Source organism: Aulonocara stuartgranti (genome assembly GCF_965226115.1).
Source record: "Aulonocara stuartgranti genome assembly, chromosome: 16".
NCBI lineage: Eukaryota > Metazoa > Chordata > Actinopteri > Cichliformes > Cichlidae > Aulonocara > Aulonocara stuartgranti.
In genome coordinates, this window is record NC_138952.1 from 13,495,863 (window position 1) to 13,522,917 (window position 27,055).

The 27,055-nt window shown below is 39.1% G+C and overlaps 1 protein-coding gene across 2 annotated transcripts in view; it reads right to left on the reverse strand.

Moving 5' to 3' along the window:
* abca12 (ATP-binding cassette, sub-family A (ABC1), member 12) overlaps positions 1-27,055 on the reverse strand; it is a 58,125-nt gene that overhangs the window by 13,402 nt on the left and 17,668 nt on the right. Inside the window, exons 26-58 of one of the 2 annotated variants that reach the window (XM_082509431.1) lie at positions 26,762-26,973; positions 24,776-25,705; positions 24,481-24,587; positions 23,238-23,344; positions 22,022-22,221; positions 21,682-21,758; positions 20,706-20,836; positions 19,672-19,836; positions 18,862-19,026; positions 18,485-18,686; positions 18,036-18,175; positions 17,326-17,445; positions 17,082-17,172; positions 16,340-16,519; positions 15,537-15,852; positions 14,825-14,939; positions 14,209-14,538; positions 13,751-13,820; positions 13,511-13,645; positions 12,444-12,602; positions 12,166-12,349; positions 11,355-11,573; positions 10,499-10,695; positions 9,078-9,235; positions 8,132-8,365; positions 7,847-7,994; positions 6,778-7,024; positions 5,474-5,563; positions 4,357-4,444; positions 4,071-4,198; positions 3,271-3,358; positions 2,838-2,946; positions 983-1,037 (exon numbers count right to left, since the gene is read on the reverse strand). In XM_082509431.1, the coding sequence (XP_082365557.1) occupies positions 983-1,037; positions 2,838-2,946; positions 3,271-3,358; positions 4,071-4,198; positions 4,357-4,444; positions 5,474-5,563; positions 6,778-7,024; positions 7,847-7,994; positions 8,132-8,365; positions 9,078-9,235; positions 10,499-10,695; positions 11,355-11,573; positions 12,166-12,349; positions 12,444-12,602; positions 13,511-13,645; positions 13,751-13,820; positions 14,209-14,538; positions 14,825-14,939; positions 15,537-15,852; positions 16,340-16,519; positions 17,082-17,172; positions 17,326-17,445; positions 18,036-18,175; positions 18,485-18,686; positions 18,862-19,026; positions 19,672-19,836; positions 20,706-20,836; positions 21,682-21,758; positions 22,022-22,221; positions 23,238-23,344; positions 24,481-24,587; positions 24,776-25,705; positions 26,762-26,973 (5,897 nt within the window). Of the gene's footprint in view, positions 1-982; positions 1,038-2,837; positions 2,947-3,270; positions 3,359-4,070; positions 4,199-4,356; positions 4,445-5,473; positions 5,564-6,777; positions 7,025-7,846; positions 7,995-8,131; positions 8,366-9,077; positions 9,236-10,498; positions 10,696-11,354; positions 11,574-12,165; positions 12,350-12,443; positions 12,603-13,510; positions 13,646-13,750; positions 13,821-14,208; positions 14,539-14,824; positions 14,940-15,536; positions 15,853-16,339; positions 16,520-17,081; positions 17,173-17,325; positions 17,446-18,035; positions 18,176-18,484; positions 18,687-18,861; positions 19,027-19,671; positions 19,837-20,705; positions 20,837-21,681; positions 21,759-22,021; positions 22,222-23,237; positions 23,345-24,480; positions 24,588-24,775; positions 25,706-26,761; positions 26,977-27,055 lie in introns of both variants that reach the window. The other variant, XM_082509430.1, reaches the window with a different exon arrangement.

Consider the following 27,055-nt stretch of genomic DNA (forward strand, 5'->3'; position numbering starts at 1 on the left):
AAACTTTCTTGATGCCAAGCCAGTACCTGTTCGTCTCCAGTGCTCTCTCGCCTACCCTGCACGCAACTGAACTACTTTTACCACTCCCCTCTGGCTGGGGCACAACACCTCAAACTAAACACAATGAACTGCACGAAGCTGAAAAGAGGATGAAGATGAAGCTGGCAGAGTGTCTGAGTGAGAAGGAGTGAGAACAACAGAAAGGGACATGTGGTGGGCGTTTCAGGGCAGCACTAACTACAGAGGATAGTCAGGAGCGACAGCTACAGAGCAGGCTTGTTATCAAGACAGCCAGCATAGCCTTAGATTTTCTCTCATGGGCAAAGCTACTATATTGTGAGAATCAAGACATTTAGAGTAATAAGTCTGCTGTATCTTTAACACAGCTCAGGGCAAATCAATACATCTAGTAAGGAAGCCTAATATCACCCATTCAGCTGCTACAGCATCTCAGCAGACTACACCTATTAAAGTTTTACACAGACACTGAACATAAATGTGACATATGTGGAAAAACTGACCAATAACTCTAAAATTGCCAGTAAGATGCTTAGTAGTAATAAGGCTCTAGAGAGAACACAAGGTCAGTCCAATCCACTCTCAAAATGATGTATTTGATTTGCTCCTCTGGAACATGTGCACACATCCATTTAAACTAAATCTCTTTTCCACCTTTACCGAAATATTCATTCCAAAACATTCATTAAATTGGGACTCTGATCAATACTGTAAGCTTAAGGAAATCAATTTAGAAAATCAAATATGTATAAATAATTTTGTCATGTACATCTTTGCCCTGAATCCATCTTGAATTAGATGTAAAAAAACAAAACAAAAAACCCCCCAAACACATAAACACATGATTAATTAGGGAACATTTTCACAGATTAAGATGCAAATACAGATCTATTTTTCTAAGATTATTTGTCTAGTAATGCACTAGCAGTCAATTCTGCAGAAGAATTTTAAGCATGACCCTTACACTATATCTTCATCATCCGCCCGTCCAAAATAGGGTTGGCTGTAAACTGAAATGGCTGTAACAGAAAGAAACAGAGTACTGTGTTAGCAAAAGAAAAACAACAGCATGCAAGCTATTTTTCAGCACAGGAAGCAAATGAGCAATGATATTCTCTTAGCCTAGGACACAGTCAATTGAAAAATATAGCGGAAGATGGTTTCATTTGCCAGTGCGCACAAAGGAAATTGAATTTTCTTTATCATTTTTCTGGGTCTTTGAGATGCTCAGAGACATGAACTGTAGCCCTACATATTTTGCATTTCCTGAAATAGGACTGTGAGTTCACCTACAGCACAGAAGCCCCAAAGCAGGCTGCGGGATTAGCATTACTCAAGACAACTTTGATGAAATTGATTAGTACCACTGCCTAAAACATCTGTAATTACTGATACTACAAGACGACTGCACTGAATTCAAATGTTCCCATACCTGGTTTGTGCATTTGCAATGATAATTAGGAAGAGTTTTACTAATAAGTATATTTATATGCAGAGATATTATTTATGTTGTCATAGTGGTTTGAAAATGGGCAAATACCCCCATTTTAGAGAACCTGAGCCTTTGAATTTGTGCCATTTCTTTTCTAAAAGAAGTCCCAAAACCTAAAAAGCAACTGTTCATGTTTGACGTGTAGTTCAACCGGCTAAACTAAAGAAATTGATTATCTATACTATGTTTAGTTCTAAGAGACTCAAGCTGAGCATGTGTTTTCAAATCAAATCTTCTAAAGGTGGACTATTAGGCAGGTGAGAAAATCAATGATTTCTGGGGGATGGGTGAGGAAAAACTTGAAATAAACAACACAGTTGCAGGTAAGAGTAATCTGAGTTTATGATCTGGACAGTAGTGTTTTTGTACAAATGCACCAGTGGGTAATTGTAGTCAGAAATCCTGCAAGAGTGAGTTGAAAAATTGGTTTGATGCAAACAACCAATGGGGCCCAACCCCAAAATTAAACTGTAGTACACAATGCAAAGGCTAGGATATAATTTTTAACAGATAAAGCAGTCACCTTGAAAAGCAATCTCCCTGGATCTCCACCCCGGACAACCCCTGCCACCGCTTTGAGTTTGCAGGTAACATTTAAATGGTTACACTTTACCCTCAAGCACTTTTATCATCCACTGGGGAATAAATGTGTGTGTGTGCCCGTTCTGCTATTCATACATGTTTTTATGAACAATTCTATATATGCATTTGTGTATGAGTGCATGACTGTGTACTCCTGCCTGCAGGCAGATGGTCAGGATAATACTCAGAAGCTGAAACAGTACTGAAAACGTGGGCCAGCCTCGTTTCTCTTTAGCAGATCTCCCCAGTGAGTGGCACTCATCGGTATTCACCATGCATAGTGATGTGAGCGTAAGGACACACAGCACCCCCTGGCTTTAATCCAGTGAAATGAACCATGAGTAAACACACTGTTTACAGCTTTCTTTACTGTATGTTTAGTATACAAAATGCACCGGGCTATCAGTGAGGGGCAGCTTTCTAATACTGATGTGCCTCTCTCCTGTGCAGTCATGTCTTTTTCAATCTCTGCCTTACCCTATCTTTGCAATAACCAGTGTTTTGTGCCTGAAGGCATAACATAACATAACATACATATACGGTACATTTTCTAAAACTCACTTTAATCACATTACAAATAAGAGTAAGCTGTGGCCAAAATCCATTTCAGTATTCCAAAGGTTAGATAAAACTGATGTTTGTTATTAATGCATTTCTTTGTACAGAATCCCCCATCAGTTGAAGTGACATCTCAAACATGTGTACTAAGACTTTTACTTTTTTTTCTTCACCAATTCTAGCTTACCATATTTGCGTGGATCCTTGTCTGCTGGCAGATTGGAGCGTAGGATGAAGTTGTTGAGGCTGTTTAAGTATGCTGGCATTGTGTGGTGACCCTCAGGGTTGAACCAGACCTACACAAGCAAAAACACAGACATGCATAAAAACGAACAACATTCACAACACTAGAGATCAGGAAATGTAGGTATACTATATATTAAAACAACAAAAACACTTTAATAACACAAAGAAGGCAGACGTCTTCATCTACGCTGGCACAATTCCTGCAGTAAAGCATATTTATGATGAAAATGATGGTGTAACAATTCAGCTCCATTTCCATGCACTGAGTAAACACGTTTGGTTAAGACATCAGGTTTTAACTCTTGACAACTAATCAGTACGGCAATTAATCTGATAATAAGAAAAAGGGCAGGGAAGCAGTGGGAGAACGTTACCTTAGACAGCGTACGGTTTTTGGGCACTGTTGTGATGTCCATTTTTAAGTCCGCTGGGAGTGGCATGCCAAAAGCAAAACCACCGTACCTGGAAAAACAAAACATTGACTAAAACAAGGAGCTTTGCTTGATACTGAGAAACTCGATGTAACGCACTGTGATTTTCACTTGGTTGTTTTGCTTTTAATCAAGAGTAAATTTTCAACATATGCAGATGAGAGAACCATTTCAGGGTAAAAGCACCCAAGCCCAAATTATAAGTATGATTACCATTATCAACAAGGTGCTAGAAACCAATTTGTGTCAAGCTGAGAAATCAGGAAAACTATACTTTTAGGCACTTACTAACTAGTTTTCATAATTAATTAGATTTCTGCACATCTTTCTTTGGTAAAACACCAGTCATTCCATGCAACTGAATACTGTGAAGACCATTTAAAGCCTCCCAGATGACTAACAAACTTTATTTCAGAGACTGCTTGCAGAATTCTGGAATTTCATTTAGGTCAATCGTCTCCTCTGAATTAATAAAAAAAATGAAATGAACGAAAAGATTTGCAAACGATTCCTAACTATCGTAGCTCATTTTAATGATGTAATGTTATGAAATATGATTTAAAATTCTGAGCAATATGCCACAGTATGCTGAAATTTGAATGTACTTGGACATTGCTTAATTCGGCTCATTTAATCAGAGAATACTTTGACTGCAACACAGGGTACAGTAAATTATCAGTGAGGCATGTATAAAAGTCTCACTGTGGCTTCATTAACCACATGGATATATTGGCTCCATTCACCTGTTCCTTATGAAGTCATTGGCTGTAGCCACTAGGTAGTTCTCCACATTGATGCCATTCAGATCATAAACAATCTGAGATGAAGGGATCTCCGTATGGGGGGGCTGGTAGTTGTCTTTGTCACAAATCTGCAGTGCAAAGAAAAGACAAATAAATATCTTCCCTTTTTCAAAAAAACATGAGCACAGGAAACACGTTTATGTGCTGACACACACACACACACAAACACACAAGTGAGAACACAGAGAATCACTCAATCGCACTGTTCTCGGTGACCTAGTCTCACCTGTTCTTTCCGAGTGCATTTGCAGATGTTGAATCCTTTCGTGGTGTTTCCACTGGAGCTCCACTTGTTTGTGTTTCTTGTGCAGTCACTGAAAAAGAGGAAAAAGTTTCACCAAGTGAAACGAAGTGAGTTTGCAGTGAGCGGTACATACCACAACACTCTCCCTAGACACACCCCAGAAAATATTTTGAAAGTGAGGAGATATGATGGCCCGCTAAAAGAAAGAAAACTGTAAAATCTAAAACCGTTTATGAAGTAGCTGTAGGCTTACATGATTTTTGTGAGATCAGGATCTAAATCTTTCCTTTGATAACAGTTTTCAAAGCTGTTAATGTGTGCTGTAATATCATATTGTGTGAAATTTCTGTTTGTGTGGGCTGATGTTCAACTCCCACGCATTTTGCTCTCTGCCAAATGCTTTCAGGGACGCTCTGTGCAGATCAAAAACAGGTTGCAGCAATATTATTTGCATACACACCTGTTACTTTAGATTTCTAACACACACAAGTAACAATGATCATAATCAGAGGATGATGCAATATATTTTCTATATACCGGTATGTAAAAAAAAAATGTAAATACAGTAATCAGTCATTGTCCTGCTGTAATTACTGGACATGATGAGCAGACATGCAGCCTCTTTTTCCATGACAGGGTCTCTCTCTCTCTCGCTCTCTCTGTCCCTTCTCTTTCTCTCACTCTCTTTTTTTATTTTCCTGAGAATTTTAAAATGCCTCTGAGGTCTGGTTCATGAGTGCCAACATTGATTTGAGTGCCTGCAAGGGGAAAATCTTCCCTATAAACACGGGGTGTTTACGGAATACAGATGATGCTCTCACATCGCAGAGTCCTGCTGCAGGCTTTCAGCCACATGCACTGAGCAGAGCAGCAGAGAAATTAAGAGTGGAGGGACAGGAGAGAGACCAGAGACAGCGACAGGAATTGCAGAGAGGAAAGCCTTGTAAAATAAAGATGGAAAGAGACTTGGATGAAGTGAAATATAAAAACGCTGTACATTTGACAAAGGCTTAAATACATAGAGAAAGCAAGTACAGGAATCAGCATGTCACTGATAAAAACAAACAAAAAAGATGTCATTAGTAGTATAATTACTTACAGGTTATCAGGCTTGTCAAGACAGGTGGTGTCCATCCCAGGGAATGACATCATGGTGTCTGCCAGACGCTGTGAGTTGGGATTCTGGTTGCTGTAGAATCAGAAAAGTGTTAGCCTTGACTCGGGAACGCCAGATATGTTACAATAAGAGGATATAACAGACACAAAGGTTTATTTCATGAGCATCCACTAAGCAGACTGCTAAAACTGATAGCCAGCCAGCCAGATTTTACCTAATTTATGTGATGATTTGAGGGCTAAGGATCAACAGCATTTAACTAATGGTTACTAATGTTACCATTAGAATGGCTTCTCTGAGCAACTAGAGAAAGAATGAGGACATTTGACTTGTCACTTTAAATTTAAGTAGATTTGTTTTATTTACCATTCCTTGCCTTAAAACGCACACAAGTAGCCTCATAAATAAAAATCATATTACATTTGCATCACTCTTAGAAAAAACTAAGAAAACACAGTGTTCCGGGAAAGTTCCAAAAATGTTGAAACGCTGAAGCATCTCTGACCCTAAACTACCTATAACCTTCTTCTGCACTGCGAAAAAAACACTGTTTCTGAGATGAATAATTAATTATCATTTTCAATCCCTTTTGTATAGCAAACTAAAGAGGACTGGGAGGAGCATCCATACGGTCTCTGATACAGTTTGGCACCTCAGCATTTTCTCTCTTGCTACATATCTCCTTGATCAAACAACAGCAGATCGGGAGGATGAAGACATCTTGCAATCTCCTGGCACTCCTAATCTCTCTTCCTTTGATCTCACATTGTAGCCGTCTTCATCGCAAACATCTCTTACCCTCACATAGTCTCTTGTGCTCTCGCATTTTAAGGTCCACATGCCCTTCAACAAACTACAGAATCAAATCAAAATCCTTTTATAACAAGTGTGGCATGCCTCCTGCAAATGATGCAGACCCCAGTGAACCCGTCGAGTAAGGTGGTGTATCAACCATTCAGTTCAGGAAGTGATTACCAACATCTGTTATGATGATAGTTGTCTGTAGCCCTGTGGCTTATGTGATTTATATGGTTCCCCAGATACAATGTCCAAAAGTGTGGGCTTGTTTTATATTGCTACTTTGGCAAATCATAAAACTACTTTCCTCTTTTCCAGTAGAATTTTCACTCTTCTGTGTTTATTTGTTGCTAACTCAAAAACTAACTTCCTGAGATATTCTCAAATATTTCAAACATGTTACATAGAAGCACACTTATTTGCCTAATTAACTTCTGTTTTGTCTCTTTTTATGGTTTATCTGTATTTTCACTTCTGCAGGTACTGACCTGAAGAAGGAGTAGCTTGGTCCGATCTTGTAGAGCGCAGGGCTGAGCTGTAGCTCAGGATAGTGCTGCACGTCGCTTTTGATAGACCCCAGGCTCATAGCAAACACTACAAACAGAACAGGAAGCAGGATTTGGGAAATCAGGCCCTTCCAGTCTCTGCGGCTGTGGTGGAATCTCTTGATCAGGATGGCTGACATTTGCTGCCAGGCCAGAGCCATGCCGGTCACTGTGGATGAACTGGTAAGGTCTGAAACACACAAAAGGAGAGCAGAGCGAGGAGAGAATGATTTTGGGGCAAATTCACTTGCTATCTCAGTACTTTTATGAAGCCTTCGTTGTCTTTTAAAGACAGTAAAGCTAAAGGCTACCATGCAGACACAAAAAATGACAGTACAATCCATCAAGAAGACTGCTCCAGTTGTAGAAGTTGTAGAACAAGCTTAGCAGAGTATTGGCAAAATATTTTAGGTTGTCTATGAAAACGTCAAATTTAAAATAACGAGCTCGGGTAAAAACGCAATGTTTTGAAAAGCAGAGACTCTGACAGGCATTGCTCCATATGTGGCCACCTTTAAGAAATCAATCCAGTTAATTTGTGAGAATTTGTCTTGTTGGAGCTGGTGGTGTTTATATTTAAAGTGTAACCAAAGCTTTTATAGTAATCTCTTATTTCACTTTAATACATGCATGACTGCTGGAAGTGACAAGTGTTAACTCTGAGGTCTAAAGGTGTGTGATGCTGAATAAATGTTATGTTAATTATAAAGTTCAACCATCTATTCTCTTTGTATTTTCAGTCTCTTGTTTTCTTCTGTATGATTAAAGATACTGTTGAATATTAACAGAATTTAACTTTTTTGACTATAAAACTTCTGTCATTTAATTTTCCTTGTCTTGACGTTGTAGTATGTACTGTTTTTTATCAGTGTTTTTTTGTTTCGTTGTTTTTTGTCAGAGGTATCAGTTTAGCGGCTTTTTTTTTTTTTTACAAAAAGAAGATGACAGCAATTGGTTAACAAAAACAAACAAACCAACAACAACAACAAAAACAAACAAACAGTGAACTCACTGATCCTGTCGCTGAAGCTTGTGCTGCTGTCACTGTCGTCTAAAGACAAGCTGTCGATGGATATATTGTCGGAAACCGTCTCTGATACAGATGGGAGGCCATCCTCAGCTTTAGCTTCTGTCTGTCCATGAGTCAGTTGGAGGAACACCTGCAAATATATATAAAAAAAACATATATAGTATCTGTATATGATAACCCTATTTTTTTTTAGGGTTTATGATATGCTGGCAGATATGTTAGTATGATTAAGTTTAAATGTAACTCGGCATCAGTGTGAGAGCTTACCTCCTCTAGTGTGGTGTCAGAGATACCATAACCCCCCAACTGTAGAGCATCCAGGTTGGAGTCCAGTGCAGTAAGCAGAGAGCGGTATGAGGAGGCGTTGGATGAGTTGAAGGGTGGCAGTGAGTAGACCAAATCATTGCCCTGGGCTTCTTTCAGTTGTGCTTCAGGTACATGGGCTTGGACAAAGGCTTTAACTTCAGCGCTGTCAATCTGTTTATTTTCTGTGTTTTGCACCTGCAAGTAGAAAAGATTAGGAAAGTGAAATCTTACTTACCTACACTACACTATCTAACATATAACACACTGTTCCTGCTTTTCAGGGTTTTTTTTACATAAGTTACAAGTGATATGACTAAGCAAAGCTGAGATAAACTTGGAAAAAATCACTTTTTTTCCTCACACTGTCTGATGGTTTCTGCTTTAGATTGCTGAAATGGCTGACTATCATCGTAGAGGACACTTTTCTTAAGGTACAGAATACTGACAGAAACATCAGGTTTGATCAAAATATACAAAATCAGATCGTTATTTATCCATGAGAAGGCATCATTTCTGTGTGTCTTAACATAGTTCATGTGGCCCTTTTTTAATATATCTGATACAAATTGACCTATCGCAACATGTCATCTGGGAAAAGATAAAACCCTGGGTTTGGTTTTACACAAACAGTCCAGCTCCTTCATAAAAGCTTTTGGTGAAATGTTACGCCTGTGATGACCATTTACTTTGCAAGATGCCACTCTGCTAAGAAACATTCTGAGTAAAATGCATCAGAGGAAAGCTGCTGTTCTCTCATTTTTAGAACCAGTTGTCTGCTGGAAAAGCATATTTCACTAAAAAATAAATAAGTGGAAGTAGATTTTCATTAAAATTTCATGTTGTGGAAAAAAGCTGCTGTAAGCATGAGTCTTTATTGCTTCGACTGACAGGGCGATTAAATGATTACCTTTTTGGTGAGGGTAAGTTTGTAGCCTTGGCCTAGCTTTTCTTTCAAGTAGAATGGAGATCCACAGCATTTTAATCCTCCATTCTCCAGGAAGGCGATGCGGTCACTCAGCACTTCTGCTTCGTCCAGGTGGTGGGTGGACATGATGATTGTGCGGTCTGAGAGGGCACACATATAAAAAAAAAATTACACATGCAATATTACACTCTTCTTTAACAGGTAAATCTTACACAAATGTAAAATGGAGGTGAAAATTACGAAACAGAATCTGTAAGATTATATTTACCAACTAAGCTAGTCTGTAAAGCTTTGTCTTACTTTTATGGCTTCAGCAACTCCAAATAAACAAGCTAAAAAGCAAATATTGCAAAGACAAATCCAAACGCAAGCTCTATCATGCAAACACATCATAGAAACGGGCACAGAAACAGCAAGAGATGTGGAAGATTTATTTTGAAACAGATTTTTCTGGCACTAAAATCTCCCAAACGTCTGAGATGACGCCAATTACATGATATTTTCCAGAAACATCTGCTAAGAGAGCCTAAAAATACCTCCTCATTTATATTAAAATTATGCTTCGCTAAAGTCCATTCACAAAACAAAGCAGAGAAAAGTCCTGCAGTGAGCTGCAACCTGCAGGTTCACAGCTTGTTGCCCACCGTGTTTCTTAGAAAACAGATAGGAGGGTGCGTGTTCAGAGGAAAAACCCTAGTGTGAGACTTTCGGTTGTCTGTACATTTTTAATACTAACAATGCACAAATGCAGTGCAATTATTTTTTTATGTACTACAGAGATTTTACATTGGACTTTAAGGGTAGTTTTAAAAAGGTATGAGCTACACACATACGTACTGTGTTAGAAAATAGAGCTACAATGTGCTTCAAACGAGTATGGCTTTCTGGTGTTTCCCTCAAAGACTAGGATAGACAAATACAACAGATTTAAAAAAAAAGAAAAGAAAAAAAAAAAAATAAATAAATAAATAAATAAATAAATATATATATATATATATATATATATATATATATATATATATATATATATATATATATATATATATATATATATATACACACACAATTTAGTATATGAGTTATTTAAGGGTACACAGGTGGGTATTAAAGGGCTTTAAAAGCAATCAACCAGTTCTTAAATTGTATTCAAAAACAAACTGAGTCAGTGTAACTCAGACAAGTGAGATATTTTCACTGCACCTGCCGTTTGTCACCATCCAGGAAGGAGAAATGAGGATGCGCATTAATAAAACTACAAAAAACAGCGATTTATACAGACATGTCAAGTTAGAGTTGGCCAACCGAGACTGCATATGTGCAGGTCTCAGATTTCCTGTGATAAAAAAATCTTCATGGGGATGTTATTTCAGCGTTCAGTGTTTGAGTGTGCCTGTCAGACTTACTTTTCTTGTGCTGGATTACAATGTCCCAGATGTTGCGCCTGGAGCAGGGATCGACTCCTGTAGTGGGTTCATCCAGAACCACCACGCGAGAGCCCCCTATTAAGGCGATGGAGATTGACAGCTTGCGCTTCATGCCGCCTGATAGGGTGCCCACCCGCTTGTGTCTGTGAGCATACATCCCCGTGTCCTCTAGGATCCTGGGAGCAAAGTCGATGAAAAGCATTTAGGATGGAGCACATGCTAACTTTTTTTTTTCAATGCATTACAACCCAGTTTGTGGGTTGTAGTTCAATCACTTCTATCAGTTACTCAGCAGGGGTTTCAGATTTCCTGAAACCAGGAGAGAGAAACTGTTCTTGCCTTTAAATTCACTACTATTCTGCTCATATAAGACCATCTAGAAAAAGTCACATGAAGCGACTTAAAACTCAGAGTTTTATGGTATTCTGCTCATGTTTTCCTGCAGATGCACATGGTATATTTGACAGCTCTAAAACCCTAAAATAAGAGCGCAATTCAACGACAACAGGGATGCAATTTTTTTTTTTTACTGCAGACTTGGAAATACACTATATAGCCATTACTGATTTTCAAATTACCCCTGTATAACCTTTCACTCGTGTGAAGCACTGGCAATTATTTCTTATGAAAGTCTCGTAACCTCTGCACATATTTTCTTTTTATTTGAGGGCCATGCCTTTAACTGAGCAAAGGACGGAGTTTAATGATGTACATATAAAACAGCTTGCAAAGAGAATCCTTGTAACAGGTAAAATATATCACCAAGGTATCATCCTTAAAACAGAGCGTCCTTTTATACACTGAGCATATCAAGCTTCCTGCTCTGGTCACTCACGTGCGGACTTGTTCATGCAGTTCTCTGTCTGACCAGTGTGGGGCCTTGATCTGTCCATACAGCAGCAGGTGCTCCTTGGTGGTCATGTGATCAAACAGGACGTCATACTGCATGCAGACTCCTAGCTCCCTGCGAACGTTCTCAATGTTTGTCTGCATGTCTCTGCCGTAAACCTCTATGGTTCCCGAAGACGGGGCAAAAAGCCCAGTAAGGAGAGACCTACACAAAGAATACATGCATTTGTTAACAAAATTCACAATAATGAATAAACAAATTCGATTTTTATTACTCAGATCAAGTTATAAATGACAGAACATGCTCAAAAGACTTTTCATATACTAGGTGGCACTTGAAAAGCTGAAAATGCCTTTTCCTTTTGTCCTATCTGCTAGTTTTCGTATTTTCTCCCAGGCAGTTTCTTCTTAAATGATGACTTATTGTTCTCAAAAATATCATAGGGCATAAAATCCCTTCTTGGTTTTTGGTTTTTTCAGTGGTGTTAAATCTCATTCTGCCACTGCACTCCTTGTATGTTGCCCTTGATAAGAGCGTCAGCAAAATGAGTCGCATTTAAAATGTAAATGTAAGTGCTCTAGTTGATGAGACCCGTCAGGCGAATCGCTACCACAGTTGCTGTGCCAGATTTGGACAAAACAATCTCCCTGTCAGCATCCGAGCCTTGGAATGATTAAAGGGATGCACAAAATCTCATTTTAAATTGGATCATTTTGCTGCCACGGAGGGTGTATACAAGGTGGTCAAATGCATACTGGTATTTAAAAAGGAAAGGAAAAAAAACTGCCCCACTTACATGGTGGTAGTCTTTCCAGCTCCATTGTGACCGAGCAGTGAGGTGACGTGGCCCTCATAGAAAGAAACATTAAGGTTTTCAATAGCCACTTGGTCACCATAGGTCTTGGTGAGACCATGGAGAGCAACGCCAACTGGGAGCTCTGAGAAGTATTCCCCAGTCTTGGTGGAAAGAGCGCTCTTTCCTGTGAGAGACACAGAGAAGACAAACTGTAAATTAAACTAACAGCAGACAAGAATTCCTTGTTCCTGTGTGTGCCACATTATAATTTGACGCACCTTTTCCCTTGTCATTGGAGAAGGCAAGCTGGTCATTCTGCATGATGTTTGTGAAGAGAAGTCCTTTGGCCGTATTCTTCTGTGGTCGAACACCGCACAGGTCAGCCCAGAAGGAGAGTTTGAATGGGAAGTACCACGGAGAAGGAATGCCATATTTTCCTAATGGGTAAAATAACTGCAAATAAATCTCACATACACAATATATTTATATTTACATACCTATTTACAGCTGGGACTACTAAACAAAGTAACCAAACTAAACCAACCTGCATTTTCTTCAACTAGAAACTGATTAGTGTACACTTCACTTGATATTTTAAGGCAACGCTTACACATTCGCCTATAAGTGAATTCTAACCTGTGTTATTCTAATTCTATTACTTTCTTTAAGAATAGGATGTATATAAAAGATGGACACAGCCACTGTTATCCATTGGTTGCACAGTGCTATCTTTTTAAGGCTTGAGCTTAAAATTTTTGCTGTCACCATCTTTTTGAAACCAAGCATGCAAGCTTGGATCCCACTATGGAAGCCAGGGAAACTCATACAGAAGCAACCTATCAAACACTAGGAAACAGATGGACGCCACAATTTACAAAATGAACATCATGCTAAATCCAGAACACAAACTCATGCATCAAGGGAGGAGAGAGCTGTTTTCCCATAGACGTCTATGCAACCAGCCCCCTGCTGGCCATGAAGAAGAATGCACTCTTCAATTTAATTCAATTTTATTTGTATAGCGCCAAATCACAACAACAGTCGCCTCAAGGCGCTTTATATTGTACGGTAGATCGTACAATAATAGATTCAGAGAAAACCCAACAATCTTCCACTTTTCTCATCACTTTTATGATTGACAGACTACACTTGTATTTTAGTGTGTATATCAGCTGACCTGACAAAAAAGACTAGCAAACAAAAACTCTAAAACATAAATAAATAATAATGATCGGCTTGACAAACTATGTCTGATGTACTAAAATGGCCACAGGACATCAGCATCAATAGCTGAGTGAAAGATGTAATAAATTTGTTCTTTTGTTTTTTTTGTGCCCCAATTTACCTGGAAACACTGTGCGAATGTAAGCCCCAATGGTGAAGTAGAGGATAGAGTCGAAGAGCATCAGCCAGCACAGCCAACCGAACGAGGCTGTGTCTCCAGCAATGGGCGAGGAGTATGAGTTGCTCCATTGAATTCCTAAAGAGGTTAACATAATGAAAGTTTTATGCTGCCTTTCACTGATTCACTTAGCTCACATATCAAAGAGATCTTGATGGTAGTCAGATGTCTACATGCTTGTACCTTCTCCTTGGGCCTCGTAGCGAGACATGTACTGACTGGCGTAACTGAAACAGGTCGGGGAAAACAATCCCTGTCAAAAAGACAGAGGGAAATCAGACAGGATGCAAAACGACAAGCAAGAAAAAGGAGCAGCAAAAATATATATACACACACACACGTATATATGCATATATATATGTGTGTGTGTCTGTTTATGCAGATAGCTCCATATTGGGGGTGACTTTTTTGAGACAATCCAAACAAAAAATCATTCATTTTGTAAAAACAAAAAAAACACGTGTTCTAAAATGGATAGAATAAACAACATTTTCAAATGAAACTAACTGTCACTATATCTTCTTCTACATTATTTATCTTTCCAAACCAAATTACATTACTTGGTATTTAAATTATTACACGGTATACAAATGAGTTTCATATTCTTTAATGATGATAAATGAGGTTCACAGGAGCCTTACCAAGGCACTCTTCTGGATGAGCGTTAGACTGCCCTCCAGTGCGGTGACGATGATGAAGGGGAAGAAGCAGAGGATGTAAAGCAGGCTGCCACTCAGGCCGGCGATGTAGGTTTTGTCAAAGAAGGAGCTGACAAGATAACTGAAGGCTAAGATGCTCAAGCCATAGTCACACAGGTACAGGAAAATGAGGAAACCGTTACTGTTGGGCAGGATTTTGCCGTGCTTCAGCACCAGTGTCATGATGATGATAGTCACCAGCAGGTAGATAAAACACTCCACGAACCAGGCAAAGAAGTGACTGAGTGTGTTGACTCCCATCATTTTCATGTACTGTGAGAAAAACATGAAGAGAAAAAAACTTATGAAACTGTCAAAACACATCCTGTGCCTGTTTTGCCAGTGGTGCCTGTCAATAAATATGGAATGGAATTTTTGAAAGTGAAAAAACAAAATAAGGAACTACATGACTAAGACAATAAAATTACGTTTTTCTTTTTAACTTATCACGCTGTCTGTTTACCAGAAATAATTTGTATTTACAAATGACTGTGGGTGACTAATTACTTTTTGGAAAGAAAAGCAAACTTTTTTCTTTCAGGGAAAAAAACAACATTACCTCATGCAGCCTCAGTTCTCTCTCATGCACAAGTTTCTTCACGAAATCAGCAATAAACAACACCCAGGCTACCATCAGCATGATAGGGAAGACAAAAGAGATGGCCTCCAGGTACCTGGGGAATACAGAGATGGCAATTGTCAATCAAATTCCTTGAAAACGTCCAATCATTGTCAGCAGCAGCAGAAGAAAACGCCTATCATTCAGTCACTGACTTGACAGATAGCGGAAGAGCAACACTGGGGTAGTTTGCAGATTCTGCCAGGAATCTTCCGATCCTTGTATTATTTACACAAATAAATGCCTTTCTACTGTATTTTTATTTTATTGACAGTCATATCTGGAGCCTCATAGACAGGCTTTTAGTACTTGCCATTGTACAGATTTAATATCCATATTTCACAGCTATCATATCAGAAATTGTGCAACTGAGTAATAAATCAGAATGAGGGAAAAGCAACGATCACTACATCTTATAGCTGGTCACAAGGCAGCCAGCTGAGTTTGTGGCCTGCTCATTCTTCTTGTAAGAGATATCAGGAGTATCTTATGTCACACTTGAAGGCAAGTGCAAGCATACATATTAGGTTTGAGCATGATCTATTGGACAAAATGTGGCATATTGATGCCAAAAAAACTTTGGACTAGATACATACATATATCTATCTACCAAATTTTATGTGAAAATTAATGCATGATTTATGGAACTCACTCATCCCGGTGATAGCACGGATATGGGAATGGCTGCAGCTGCACGGCTGTCTCTTTGGCTTTCTGTCCCGTCTGTGTCTCAATGATAGCTCGGTCAATGCTCTCCTGTAGGTAGATGAATCCCCGGTTGTAGCGCATTGTGTTTCTGGCTGAGATGTACGACTCCTTGACAAAAAACGGGTTCCGGGCTCTGTCAGTCCGCATTACATTGTCCATATGCATGCGGATAGTGTAGCTGACTTCGGGAGGCAGAGAGGTTGTGGCCTCACGCTTGTTTCTGGATGAGTCTGCATCTTTGGGAAGCTTGAAGATCACACCTGAAGGGCAGATTGTACAACCTCACTGTTAGGTTACCCAACTAACTTCGTAATTCATTACCCTAAATACAAAGTTGCAGGGTCACATCCCTTGTATCTATCTCATCTTAATACATTATCAACAGCCTTTAGAGAAAGCACTAGTGTCTAACCCAGAAACTATTTGAGAAAAGGCCGTGAAAGGCACAATAACAACCTGAGTGGCTGTAAAAGTGAGCTGTAGTCATTTGGTATTCTGAGCCTAATGGGTGACTCATTGGAATTTCCCCTATTATTAAGGTGATATCACAGTTCTTTTCTACAGCATTACACTGTTCTAGGTCAGTTGTGTTCTCATACACATAATTTCATCTGTTAAGGAATTTTAGATCAACTGAAATTAACTTTCACTCAAGCAGATTAGAAACCACTGCTGGTCCTAGATACACGTGACATAGTCTGGTAGATCTCATCCTTTCACACAGAGATTCAACTCATTTTTACTCACTTGCATAGAGATCACGGTTTTTGGCAAGTTCCTGCGCTGCACTGTTGAGCTCGTCGGCAGAGTCAAAGCCACGGTATCGGTCAAACTTGATACAGGAAGAGATGTCAACCATCAAGGTGGATAAGGTGTTGATGTGATCCACTATCTCTTTGTTCGTCTCCAGCATCAGCATCATGTTAGCTTTGAAAAGAATGAGATTTAGAAGTTTAGTGACAGGATTAAAACTCCAGGTGCAGTTTTATCTTTGATGGCAATAGAGTGCACCACTTTACATCGCAGCTCAGAAATAATGTGGTAATTGTGGAGTACATTTGATAATAAAGGAGGAATAATTTATTCGTACCATGTAATTATCAAAGTGGTGGGTTATAACACATTGGCTGTAACAATGCACTAACATTAATAAAATTTTTATGCCAGCCAACAGAAGCAACTATTTGCCTCTTCCAGGCAATGCTCTGCCTTATTATATGGTAACTCAAAAAGACACAGTCTGACAATACAAGTGATCAAATTAAGTGTACATGTATGTGAATGTCACACCTGGGAAAAAATGAGTGACTCAAGAAGAAACAGCTTAAGAAATCCACGCAGAAATAAATCGAATGCTTCCTGTAAAGTCTCATCTTTCACCTCTTCTATGGAAGTGTGGATATTTTACCAGTAATAAGCGAGATGGGAATGTAAAGGTAAACGTGGTATATGCAGCTTACAAAAGTAAGACCTTCAAATGCTCACTTACAGAAGCTGCTGAGTGTCTCCTGCATTCTGTCTACATTGATGCCTGTCTGCATCTGAATGAAGTTCTTCACAAAGGGATTGCCAAGGGAATTCTGCAGAAGGTAGAGAGAGTGGAAAAGACGAAATCAAGATTCAGCTGCAGAAACTCGTTGAAGACCACTGCATAGTTTATCTCTATATTTTCATATGACAGCAAGCCAGCTAGAATAATCAGATACAAGGACGACGTTTTTGAGTTTTCATACCTCCAGCATTGGCAAAGTCTTTTTGAGTGTGTTCGCAGACGTAACGAGGTACTTGGAGGATTTTATCCAGTCTTCTGAATATTGCCTTGCATTTGCAAAATCTTGCAAGGTGGCATTGGCCTGAGCAGTGATAGGACAGACAAGAACATGTAAAATAGTTGGTTATGTGTATGAAGCTGTGAAGGTAGCGGTGTACAAAAAAACAAAGTCAAACTCGCTCAAAACAGAACTACAGCTGGAGATGGCGATGCCTACAAATAAGTGTGTATCTTGTCAAATTTAAATATTTCTTGTTTGCTACATGCAACTGGGGGTGAATGAATATTAAAAAATTAAAATCAACTAAATAAAAAAATATCTAGAAATAGCAGTGATAATAACTCTAGTTAAAAAAAAGGCCTCAGATGAGGGATTTTGAAGGATTAGAACATAAACTTCGTGAAGGTCACAGAGTCGCTAATCCCCAGTTAAAATGTTTGAAGTGAAAAACAAGGACAACGGATCAGAAAAGAAAGTGGAGATGACTATACACAGGGCCAGCCATGATCTCGCAGCTGCTGGCAGGTGAGTACATAATTAGTTTAAACAGCAAAGCAGCACAATACTGTCAGTCAGCAAGGTTCCCACTAAACTCAATCCGTCAGTCTATTGTTGTGTGCATGGAGCACAAGAGCTGACTTTAGATGCATTTGTTCTTTTATATTATATACCTTCTCTATTATGGCTCGTGTGCTGGGTGTATCGGGTGTGTACAGGATTTGTCCCATCAGCATTGGCTTGAGGAAGGCCCAGGCAATAGCTCCTCCTGTGGTGTTGACCATGTCCAGGTACATGTTCATACAGAAGGGAGCTACACAAAGACACAAAAGAGGAGCAGATCAAATATACAGCATTCTAAAGTGGAGGAGGCTTTTTTTGCCCGACATGCAAAGTCACAGGAGCTCCAAATTTTATAACAGCTTTTCAACAACTGGCTAGAATTGCTCTCCACTTGTTGAAAAGTATCACAGTTACTGAAATTGTGCACTTTAGCGAGATATCCTTGTTTTAAACTAAAAAAAAAAAAAATTGTAATGGAACTGTGTGAATCAAGAGCAAATATACATGAATGCAGAGGTGACAGAGTTCCATTTTAAAATCTATTCCCTTCAGAACATACTGGCATTCCGTGGTATCTTGAACCTCTCAATCATCTCCTCCCTCTGTGGGTTGTTGGTAAAGGAAGGGTCCGAATCTGAGACGAGGGGCAACTTGGAGATTCCAAAAAGAACCTTGATGCCATGGCTGCACAGCGCTCGAGAAAGGGTAACGAATGATCCTGCGCTGGAAGTGGTGGACCTCCGCTCCCTCACTGGATGTGGCTAAAAAACAAACCATGATGCTGTTACTTACTATCTGATTCAGTACTGTGAATGCAGCAGAGAACTGAATCATTCACATTGTTTGCTTGGGCTAGGTGTAAGTTTGAGTGATCTCACAAACATGAATATATTATTGATAAAGAGCAGTAAAGGTGGAGCAGTTAAAAGAACTCACTTGGCTAAAATGGTTGTTGGCTGTCAGGTTGAGGTTTTTGATGTTGTTCAGGTAGATTTGCAGTTGGTTAATGGCAGGAAGCATCTTGTCCATCATGTCTGTTATAGCCTCAGTCACCCAAACCATGATTCCCACCACGGCCTGTATGTCGTCAGACAAAACCATCTGAAAGAAAAAAAACATTTAAACACACTTTAATCACTGTTACACTTTTTTGCCTCTCTTGTCTTTAATAATTTACAGGGTTTTGAAAACATCGGTCTACCACTACAGTATAACACCCAACAAATAACTCATTTCGGTGATTGGCTACTATCGTGTCACCAAAACCCACAGGGGAAAGTTTCACGTAAGCCGAGGTTGTGCATCTTTAACAAGTTTTATATCAGGAGTAAAAGACACAATCAAAAATTAGATATCATGAAATAAAACAAATTTTGTAAGTAACTAAAATGAGCTTTCATGGTCAAACAGATAAAATGCTGCATTTAACCTTTACTGGCCTACACTTTGTTGAGCCTTGTATGAGTTTTCTGCCATGGGTGTGTATTGGGGAAAAAGGGTTTGTCTAGTAAACAAACATTTTCTTGTACAAAGGCCTTTTTTCTGGCTCACGTTGCTCAAACAAACACACCCTGGAAAAACGTGTTTTGTGACTGCCCAACAAAAACAATTTCTTTGTTGAAGACACATTTATGTGCCGTGACAGAACGCCCACATTTTTTTGTGTGTATATCCGTGTCTGTGTGTCCCTGTGTGAGTTTGTGGTTTTTTACATAACAATTATTAACAATAGACTTAAAGCCTTACTTTGTATAACACTTGTTCAACGTTTAGATGTCGAGTCATCAGCAGCGACAATGTGTACCACTGTTCAACAGACAGAGAGCAGAAGGTCTTCATCAGATCAGCCTCTTCCATGTTTGCGAGTGGTGTGGAGGGGCAGTGACGCAGGTTCACCAGCCAGGACAGGATCTGTTCCAAAAAACATGAAGAGAGTTAAAGAACCAGCCTATATGACCAACAGGGGAGCAGAAGGAAGGAGGCATGTCATGCACAAAAATACAGGCCTTATAGCACATATATATCATCAATAACAAATTTGCATTTCCACACTGTTTAACTGAGGTCTCTGTGGGCAGCCGACTTTCAAATCCCTGTACTGGTGAGGCATTTGGAAACATAGTGGGTGTGAGTTCTGTCCCATTTAGTAAAAATAAATGAATAAAAAAGACACTGTCTAGCATACTTATTAACATTAGTTTTGTATAGAGAAAAAATACTATGAGGCTTCGTGAAGGTGAAAGCCTGAAAGATGCTTAAACCGCACTAAAGATGTTCACAATCATGGAAATGAGTTTGCTCCAATTCAAAGGATGAGCAAGTCACAAATGTCACTGGCAGCCACTTAGTAGTCTATTTTGTCAGTTTACTCACCTATGTATGCGCAGACAGGCATGTTTTGCCTCCTGCTGGCTAAACTCCATTTAAGTGATTTCTTTGTAGTTTTTTTTTTTTTACATAATCTGCATTACACAGTCAAAGACATTAAGAAAGCAGCCTTTTATTCTGCTCTGCTGTACGTCTGCTTGAGAGAAACCTTCTAAATACAGTGACCAGTCACTGAGTAATTTTCATTAGGCTTGCAATGTTCCCTACAACATTAAAGATACAACCTGTTTTTAAGCTTTGTTGTAAATGTACTGTATAAAATAATTAAAAAGCAAAGCTATATTAAAGCTGTGGTATTTTGAAGCAGTCTTACCGACTCTGGATTTTTTTATAGACTCAATGTTGTGTGTATTCAAATTTACTGAAAAGTGACACAAGCTGTCTTTGCTTACCACTAGATTGTTGTTTGAGAGCGTGCTGTTCATTAGGAGGTCAAGAGTTGCTGGATCCAAATCCATGTACTGCTGCACGTCCAGAACAAAAGCTGTTTTATTCTTCAGAATCTCACCAAATGTCATCACTCCTGTGAAAAAATGTCAAGTGAAAACAGATCAATTATTGCCAGTTGATTCCTTCTGTTTCTGTATATTTTTCTAAGAGTTAAAATTACAAATAGATTTTGAAAGTTACAAATTGTTCATTAAAATTTATTTTACATTATTTGATTTGCCTCTAAAATATGCTTATCTATAAACAATGAATCTAAAATACTCAAAGGCCCAGAATGTCACGCACACATTTATATGGTGATTTTATTGAATGTCTTTAAGCCCATTTTACTAACAATCACATGCAATTTGAGAAATATGCAGCTTGAGGATCTCGCCCAAAGACCCTTTGACAGACTGGGGAAGCCAGGGGTTGAACTCCAACTATTTCTGACTGGCAGACAACCGACTCTACATCCAGAGGAACACAGGCACTGTCTAATCAATGCAGGAGCCTCACAATTCCTCGTAGATGTTTTTAAATATTTTGAAAAAAACATGTTTAAAAATATAGACCTGGTTTCAAGCCAGTCACACTCAGTGAGATGGTGGGTTTGATGTTTACACGAGCAACAAATACGAACAGTGGAAAAATTGGTCAACGGAAAGACAAAGTGGTGGCATCAGATGGAAATGAGCGAAGGGTGAGCTAAAATTAGTATTTTGTTTAATATCTACAACAAGGAAGAAACAAATAATAATACATGACTAAAAGTTTACATTTTTAATTCTGACAGTTCGAAATATACTTCTCGGTCACAATACGCCTAATTTAGGACAAAATGTATATATAATTTTACTTAGAAACTTTCCTTCTTCCATATAAAAAATTTTAAGGTGCAAAATTCTTAAACTATTGCAACATAAAGAAATATCTCACTTGAGGAAGTGCTGTTAATGTTGAGAGAGCTCACGCTGCTGATGTTAAAGCCCAGATTTTGGCTCAGCACACTAGACCTGTTATCACAAACAGAAAACAGACAAACCCAATTTGAGCAATAAATGAAAATATACAAATATATATATATAAATGTAATTTTCCAGACCTCAATACTATCCAAACAGAGCTTGGACAATTCAGTGATACAACGTATTTTGGAAATTAAATGGTAGATAAACCACTAGTCAATTGCAAAAGCAGCTTTCTTTGAAGAAAGTGCTACTCTCTGCTAGGAAAACCGTTGAAATAAAAACTTAGAAGTATGATGACATCTTTGTACCAGTCTGTGTGGACATTGTAGCTCCTGGGGTCCCCAATTACAGTTTGATAGAAGATATCAACCAGAGATGTTGTGTTCATCACCAGACCCTCAATTATGACCTCTAGGCTGGGCAAGAAAGTGTGACAAAGCTGACCGGACTCTATGTTGAGGCTCTGCATCAGGAGGTGTACAGTCTCTGTATCCTCTAACAAACACACCTGTAAGAAATCAGTCACATTATGAAGTGCAATGACGAGTTTGATTTTCATGTCTGTTTAAACCCTTTAGTATGATTATTTTCATGTTTGCTTGAAAAAAAAAAAACTCCCTCTGCTTTACTGCAACTTCTGCATACGTGTACATTTCACACTTTGGAGAGGCAAGTGTGAAATGTACATGGTGGACAGGCGTGTCTATTACCCGTTTTGCTGTGATATTCATTTGAGATAGCTTCACTATTAGCCTTAAAAAAACAGGGCTTGTTCAAAGTGTTTCAGTGCTATTTTTGTGGAATACTGATGTCAATGCTGTGGCTTCTTATTAAACTCAGCAGTTTAATAAGTTTGCACAGGTCTCTCTGGGAAGGTAGGCTTCAGCTAAATAAAGAATCAAATTAAAAACTATATTTCCATAGGTATATACAGCGCAAGTGAGACTATATGTGTGAGGTCTGCAATAACAAAAGGATATACATTTTAAGTAGTTCTAATTAAATCATCTGTTAGTAAAATATATAAAAACCCACACAGTGTTTTCCATGGAAACACACTGCTTCCACCTCATCTTCGGGATGTAACAGCATGTATAATTATGACTTACCTCATAATTACCTTTTAGTTAGTGTAATTAGGATTCTCAACCAGGTTTTGAATTACAAGCTATCACATAACCAGGGTTAGCTAATGGAACGTGCAGCAGGAACAAATTTGGCATGCCAAGTTTTCCAAGCAAATAAAAATTATTAATTGGTAGCACACAATGCAACCTATTATATTCAAGTATTTTCCACAATGTAAAAGGAATAAAACCCTGGGAATCTCAAGTATAGTAACAACTTTTTAATCGTGTTACCAATTTCTCACATACGATCTTAATCTCTAAATTATAAGAAAGAACCTAGACACTTGTTTTGCTTTTTGAAGCAGCGAGCATCTGTAATTTTCAGTTGTGAGTTATTATTTTACATTTTGTTTTAATGATAAATGTGTGCAATCAGAGTAATTAAGTCACAAACCAGGTATCTCAGGAGGTCTAGATTTTCTTTAAACTGTGGGTCTGTTGGGAGGGTCTGGAAAAGCTGACTAGCTGTTTTGATGATTTGCTGCACGAGCATCAGGTTCTCTGTGAACAGTGAGTGAGAGAGAGAAAGCGAGAAAGGGAAGGGGAAAATGAAAGTGAGAGGGATGCTATTAGAGTTTGTAGTCTTAGGGAGTAAGGTCTGTAAGGTGACAGAATAACATGACATCCCACTGGGCTTCATTACAACTTGCACCATTACGGGGCATCGTCATCAGGCAGCAAGCAGCAAATGATGTGCTTAAAGTGAAACCCTGTACTAGACTGATGGGGCCAGAAGGGCCAGCAGTACTAGATGCTGTCGTGCATTAAAACACATCTGACAAGCCCTAAGAAAGGCACCACCTCAGGCAGCAAGATATGATGACAGAATATTTAATTAGTCCAAAATTAGACAATGTTGATGTTTAATCTCAGGCTGCTAAACATCTACAGGCCTTTGCAATTACAACAGTGCACTGTGTGTGAGTGCATCTGTGTGTGTGTGTGTGTGTGTGTGTATGAGTAAATATGAGTAGGGCTGCAGAGAAGTGAAGCTGCTGCTGCTTACAAAGTGATTCTATGCACTAAAAACATTATCACACAAGCACAGATGCAAATTAAAAGGAGGTCATAGATGTCCACTTGTGCGAGTGCGAGGGGAGACGTTTAGCGAGGGCGGACAGGATAAGTGATTGAATTCTACTTTGCTAATGAGATTTAAAAAGGTGCTGAGTGGCTTTCTGCTGGAGAATGGCCATATGGCCTTGGGCTCTTTGGGAGCTCAAGCTAAGCTGGTGTGAAGTCTTATTCCTCATATCTCCAGAATTAATTTTGCAATACTTTAATCATGTATACAATAGCAACAGCATTGGCAAAATATATTCTCGTCTTGCTGTGGTCTCGCAAAAGCTATAAAAGCTGAAGAAAAGGGTGGCATTGCTCTAAATAGCAGATTGTTGCTTATATGTACATACCTTCCCAGCAGGTATGTAAATACAAGCTGAAGCATCAGCGTGAGCTTGACAGCATGGCAACAATTAGACTTAGCATGGATAAAAGGAGATTCACTCTGGAGTCAGAATTGTAAAGTCACTTTAGTTTAACTAATAAATGTGCATTTCTCATCATAATGCTCCTCTTGGACAAAGAAGACTGTAAATGTCCAGATTGGGTCAAAAAGAACTGAGCCCTTGAGTTACCTTGAGATTCATTGGCTAGTGCTCTGGTGAAACTTTTAATCACAGCGGAGTATGGTAAGGCATCGGGAAGCATATCCACCACATTCTTGAGGAGATCCATTGACGACCTACAGGAAATAGGAAGGACTGTTTGTTAAACAGAGGCTTTTAAAATAGTTGACTATAAGGCAAACAAACTAAATTGAAAGTTTCTAGAAGCTAGAACAAATATAGATCTCACCATACATAGTGCACAAGATACATTCTTTTTTGTCACACCTTAAGCTGTAATGAAGGACATAAAAATAACACTTACTTTTCAAAGACGTCAGGGAGAGTGAGGAAGGAGAGTACCCCAAGTGCAGCATCAATGGTCTCTTCTCGAGAGGCATTCAAGCCCCACTGCATGCCACTTGTAGCTCCCTTCATCACAACGCTCAAATCGGGATTGGCAAAGAACACATGGGCTGTTTCCATAATTTCTGGTGTTGTAGGAGGGACAGCCAGAGCTTTGAACATGGTTGGGTAGTCAATGTAGAACAGGTCTATGAAGTCATTCATCGGGTCTGTTGTCATCATTAATGAGGCATCACGTCTGCGTCTGACCAAATGTGTGTGGTAACCGTCTGTCATTTCTGAGTCACTCAAATGTTGGACCATTGGGTCTGGAACATTACCGGTGCTTACCAACTGCCTAAACATAGCAATAACGTTTCCTACTAAGTCTTCCAGGAGCTCTACCGTTGCTTGCATGTCTGTGTTCATCTTGGCCAGGGCAGACAAGACAGGCCTTACGATGTCATAGGATCTGAACAGAGCCTCACTCAGCAGGTCTAGCCCAGATGCTTCGGTGGAGTGTAACCACATAGACAACTCGGCCACCTTCTCTGCTATCAATTTTGTGTCATTGGATCTCAAAAATTCCTCCAAGACTTGGTAAATCATAGGATCATCACCAAATACCTTAATGTTAATCATCAGTCTGATAACTTCTGTTGTCAAGTCGTAAAGAGATGCAGTTGTGTTCCCTGCTGGGATGGAGAAGATATCATAAGAGGAGATGTTTGCAGAGGAAAGGAAGCGCATTGCTGCTTCTTTGAGGAGCTCCTCGGCTGATGTGCTCTGTTGAAGTAGTTGATAGTTGTCCAGGATGTAGCCTGTAGCGTTCACAAGAGCTTCCATGTAGGGCTGCAAGGCGGGGGCCACATTATGCAATTCATCTGAGAGCATTTTGATGGAAGACAAACTGTAGAATAAAGAATTTGGCTGAATGTCAGGTTAAGCAGCACAGTACATCAAACATGGTCTATGTGACTGTGACTCTGTAAGCTGTCTCATGTAAAAAATATAAACATGAGTTCAAAATCTGGAGATTATTGGAAAGCCAAAATACTCACTGAATATAATGATACGGATTTTTGAATTGGTCTTTTCAATACTATGATTAGATATAACATTCAGATTTAGAAAGAAGACATATTTCCTCTTCATCAGCCTTTTCCCATTTCATCTTTGATGAAAAAGACTGTAGAGTGTTTCCACTGTGATCACTGATCTATGACTTATGTAGTAAGACCTGACTGATTCCCTGCGATATGCAAAATGTGATCCTTATCACCACGCTGGTCTCATTATAGCAGCTGGCATATACTGTAAATGGAAATCAATTTTAAGAGGATGTCTCGGCTAGCTGAATTGTAGTTAAGCCGCTATCTGTGCAAGCCTGCCAGTTTTCAGGCAGGCTTGCATTAAATTAATCAAGTTCAATGCAAATGTGATCACTTCACATCCTTGTGTAATTACGTATGAATCAAATTGGTTTGACTGGAGCATCGTGGATAATGCTGTTATACCAAATGGAGTGGCAAGTTCATGGTGAGTTCATGTATACTATAGGTGAGTCATTTTCTGTGGTTCTTTATAAAAATTAAATTGACTGTTAACAGAATTTAGTGGGAATGTAAAGAACATTTCCACATTCAGATACCATGTTCAGGGGGTTTCTAACGTGGCTGTACGACATTTTGTTATGATTGTATCTTGCGATTGTGATCTACTGAAAGCTTGGATTACTCTTAAAACTATGACACGATTCTCATTCCTCATACTTGCTGTGGTCATAAAAACAGTTTGCTCCTCAAGTAAGTTTTGAAAGTCTAAATGCAGCTAGATGTGATGTCTCATCAACAGTCACTTAGTGATTCGATGGATTGACCATTTTGACCATAAAAAACATTTCCTCTAAAACATAGCAAACCATGGTCACTGCACATAGCAGTGAAATTATCTGACTGTAGCTCACCTGTTTTGCAACTGCATGTCTTGGAGCTGGTTTTGCCAGTAAAGCTGTTCCTCAGGACTCATAGACTGCTCTACCAGCATTGAGATGTGGTTGGAGAAATTCATAACAAACTGATTTATCACAATTACGTTGTTAATGTTGACTTGGTAGAGTGACTTTACAGTTTCTACAATCCTAGCAGCTGTGTCGCTCACATTGGTTGGTCCCATCATCTGCTTTAAAGACAACATAGAGCAGAGAGGGACCATTAGCAATCAACAACTTTCTCCGTGCGTCAACACTGACCCCAAGTGG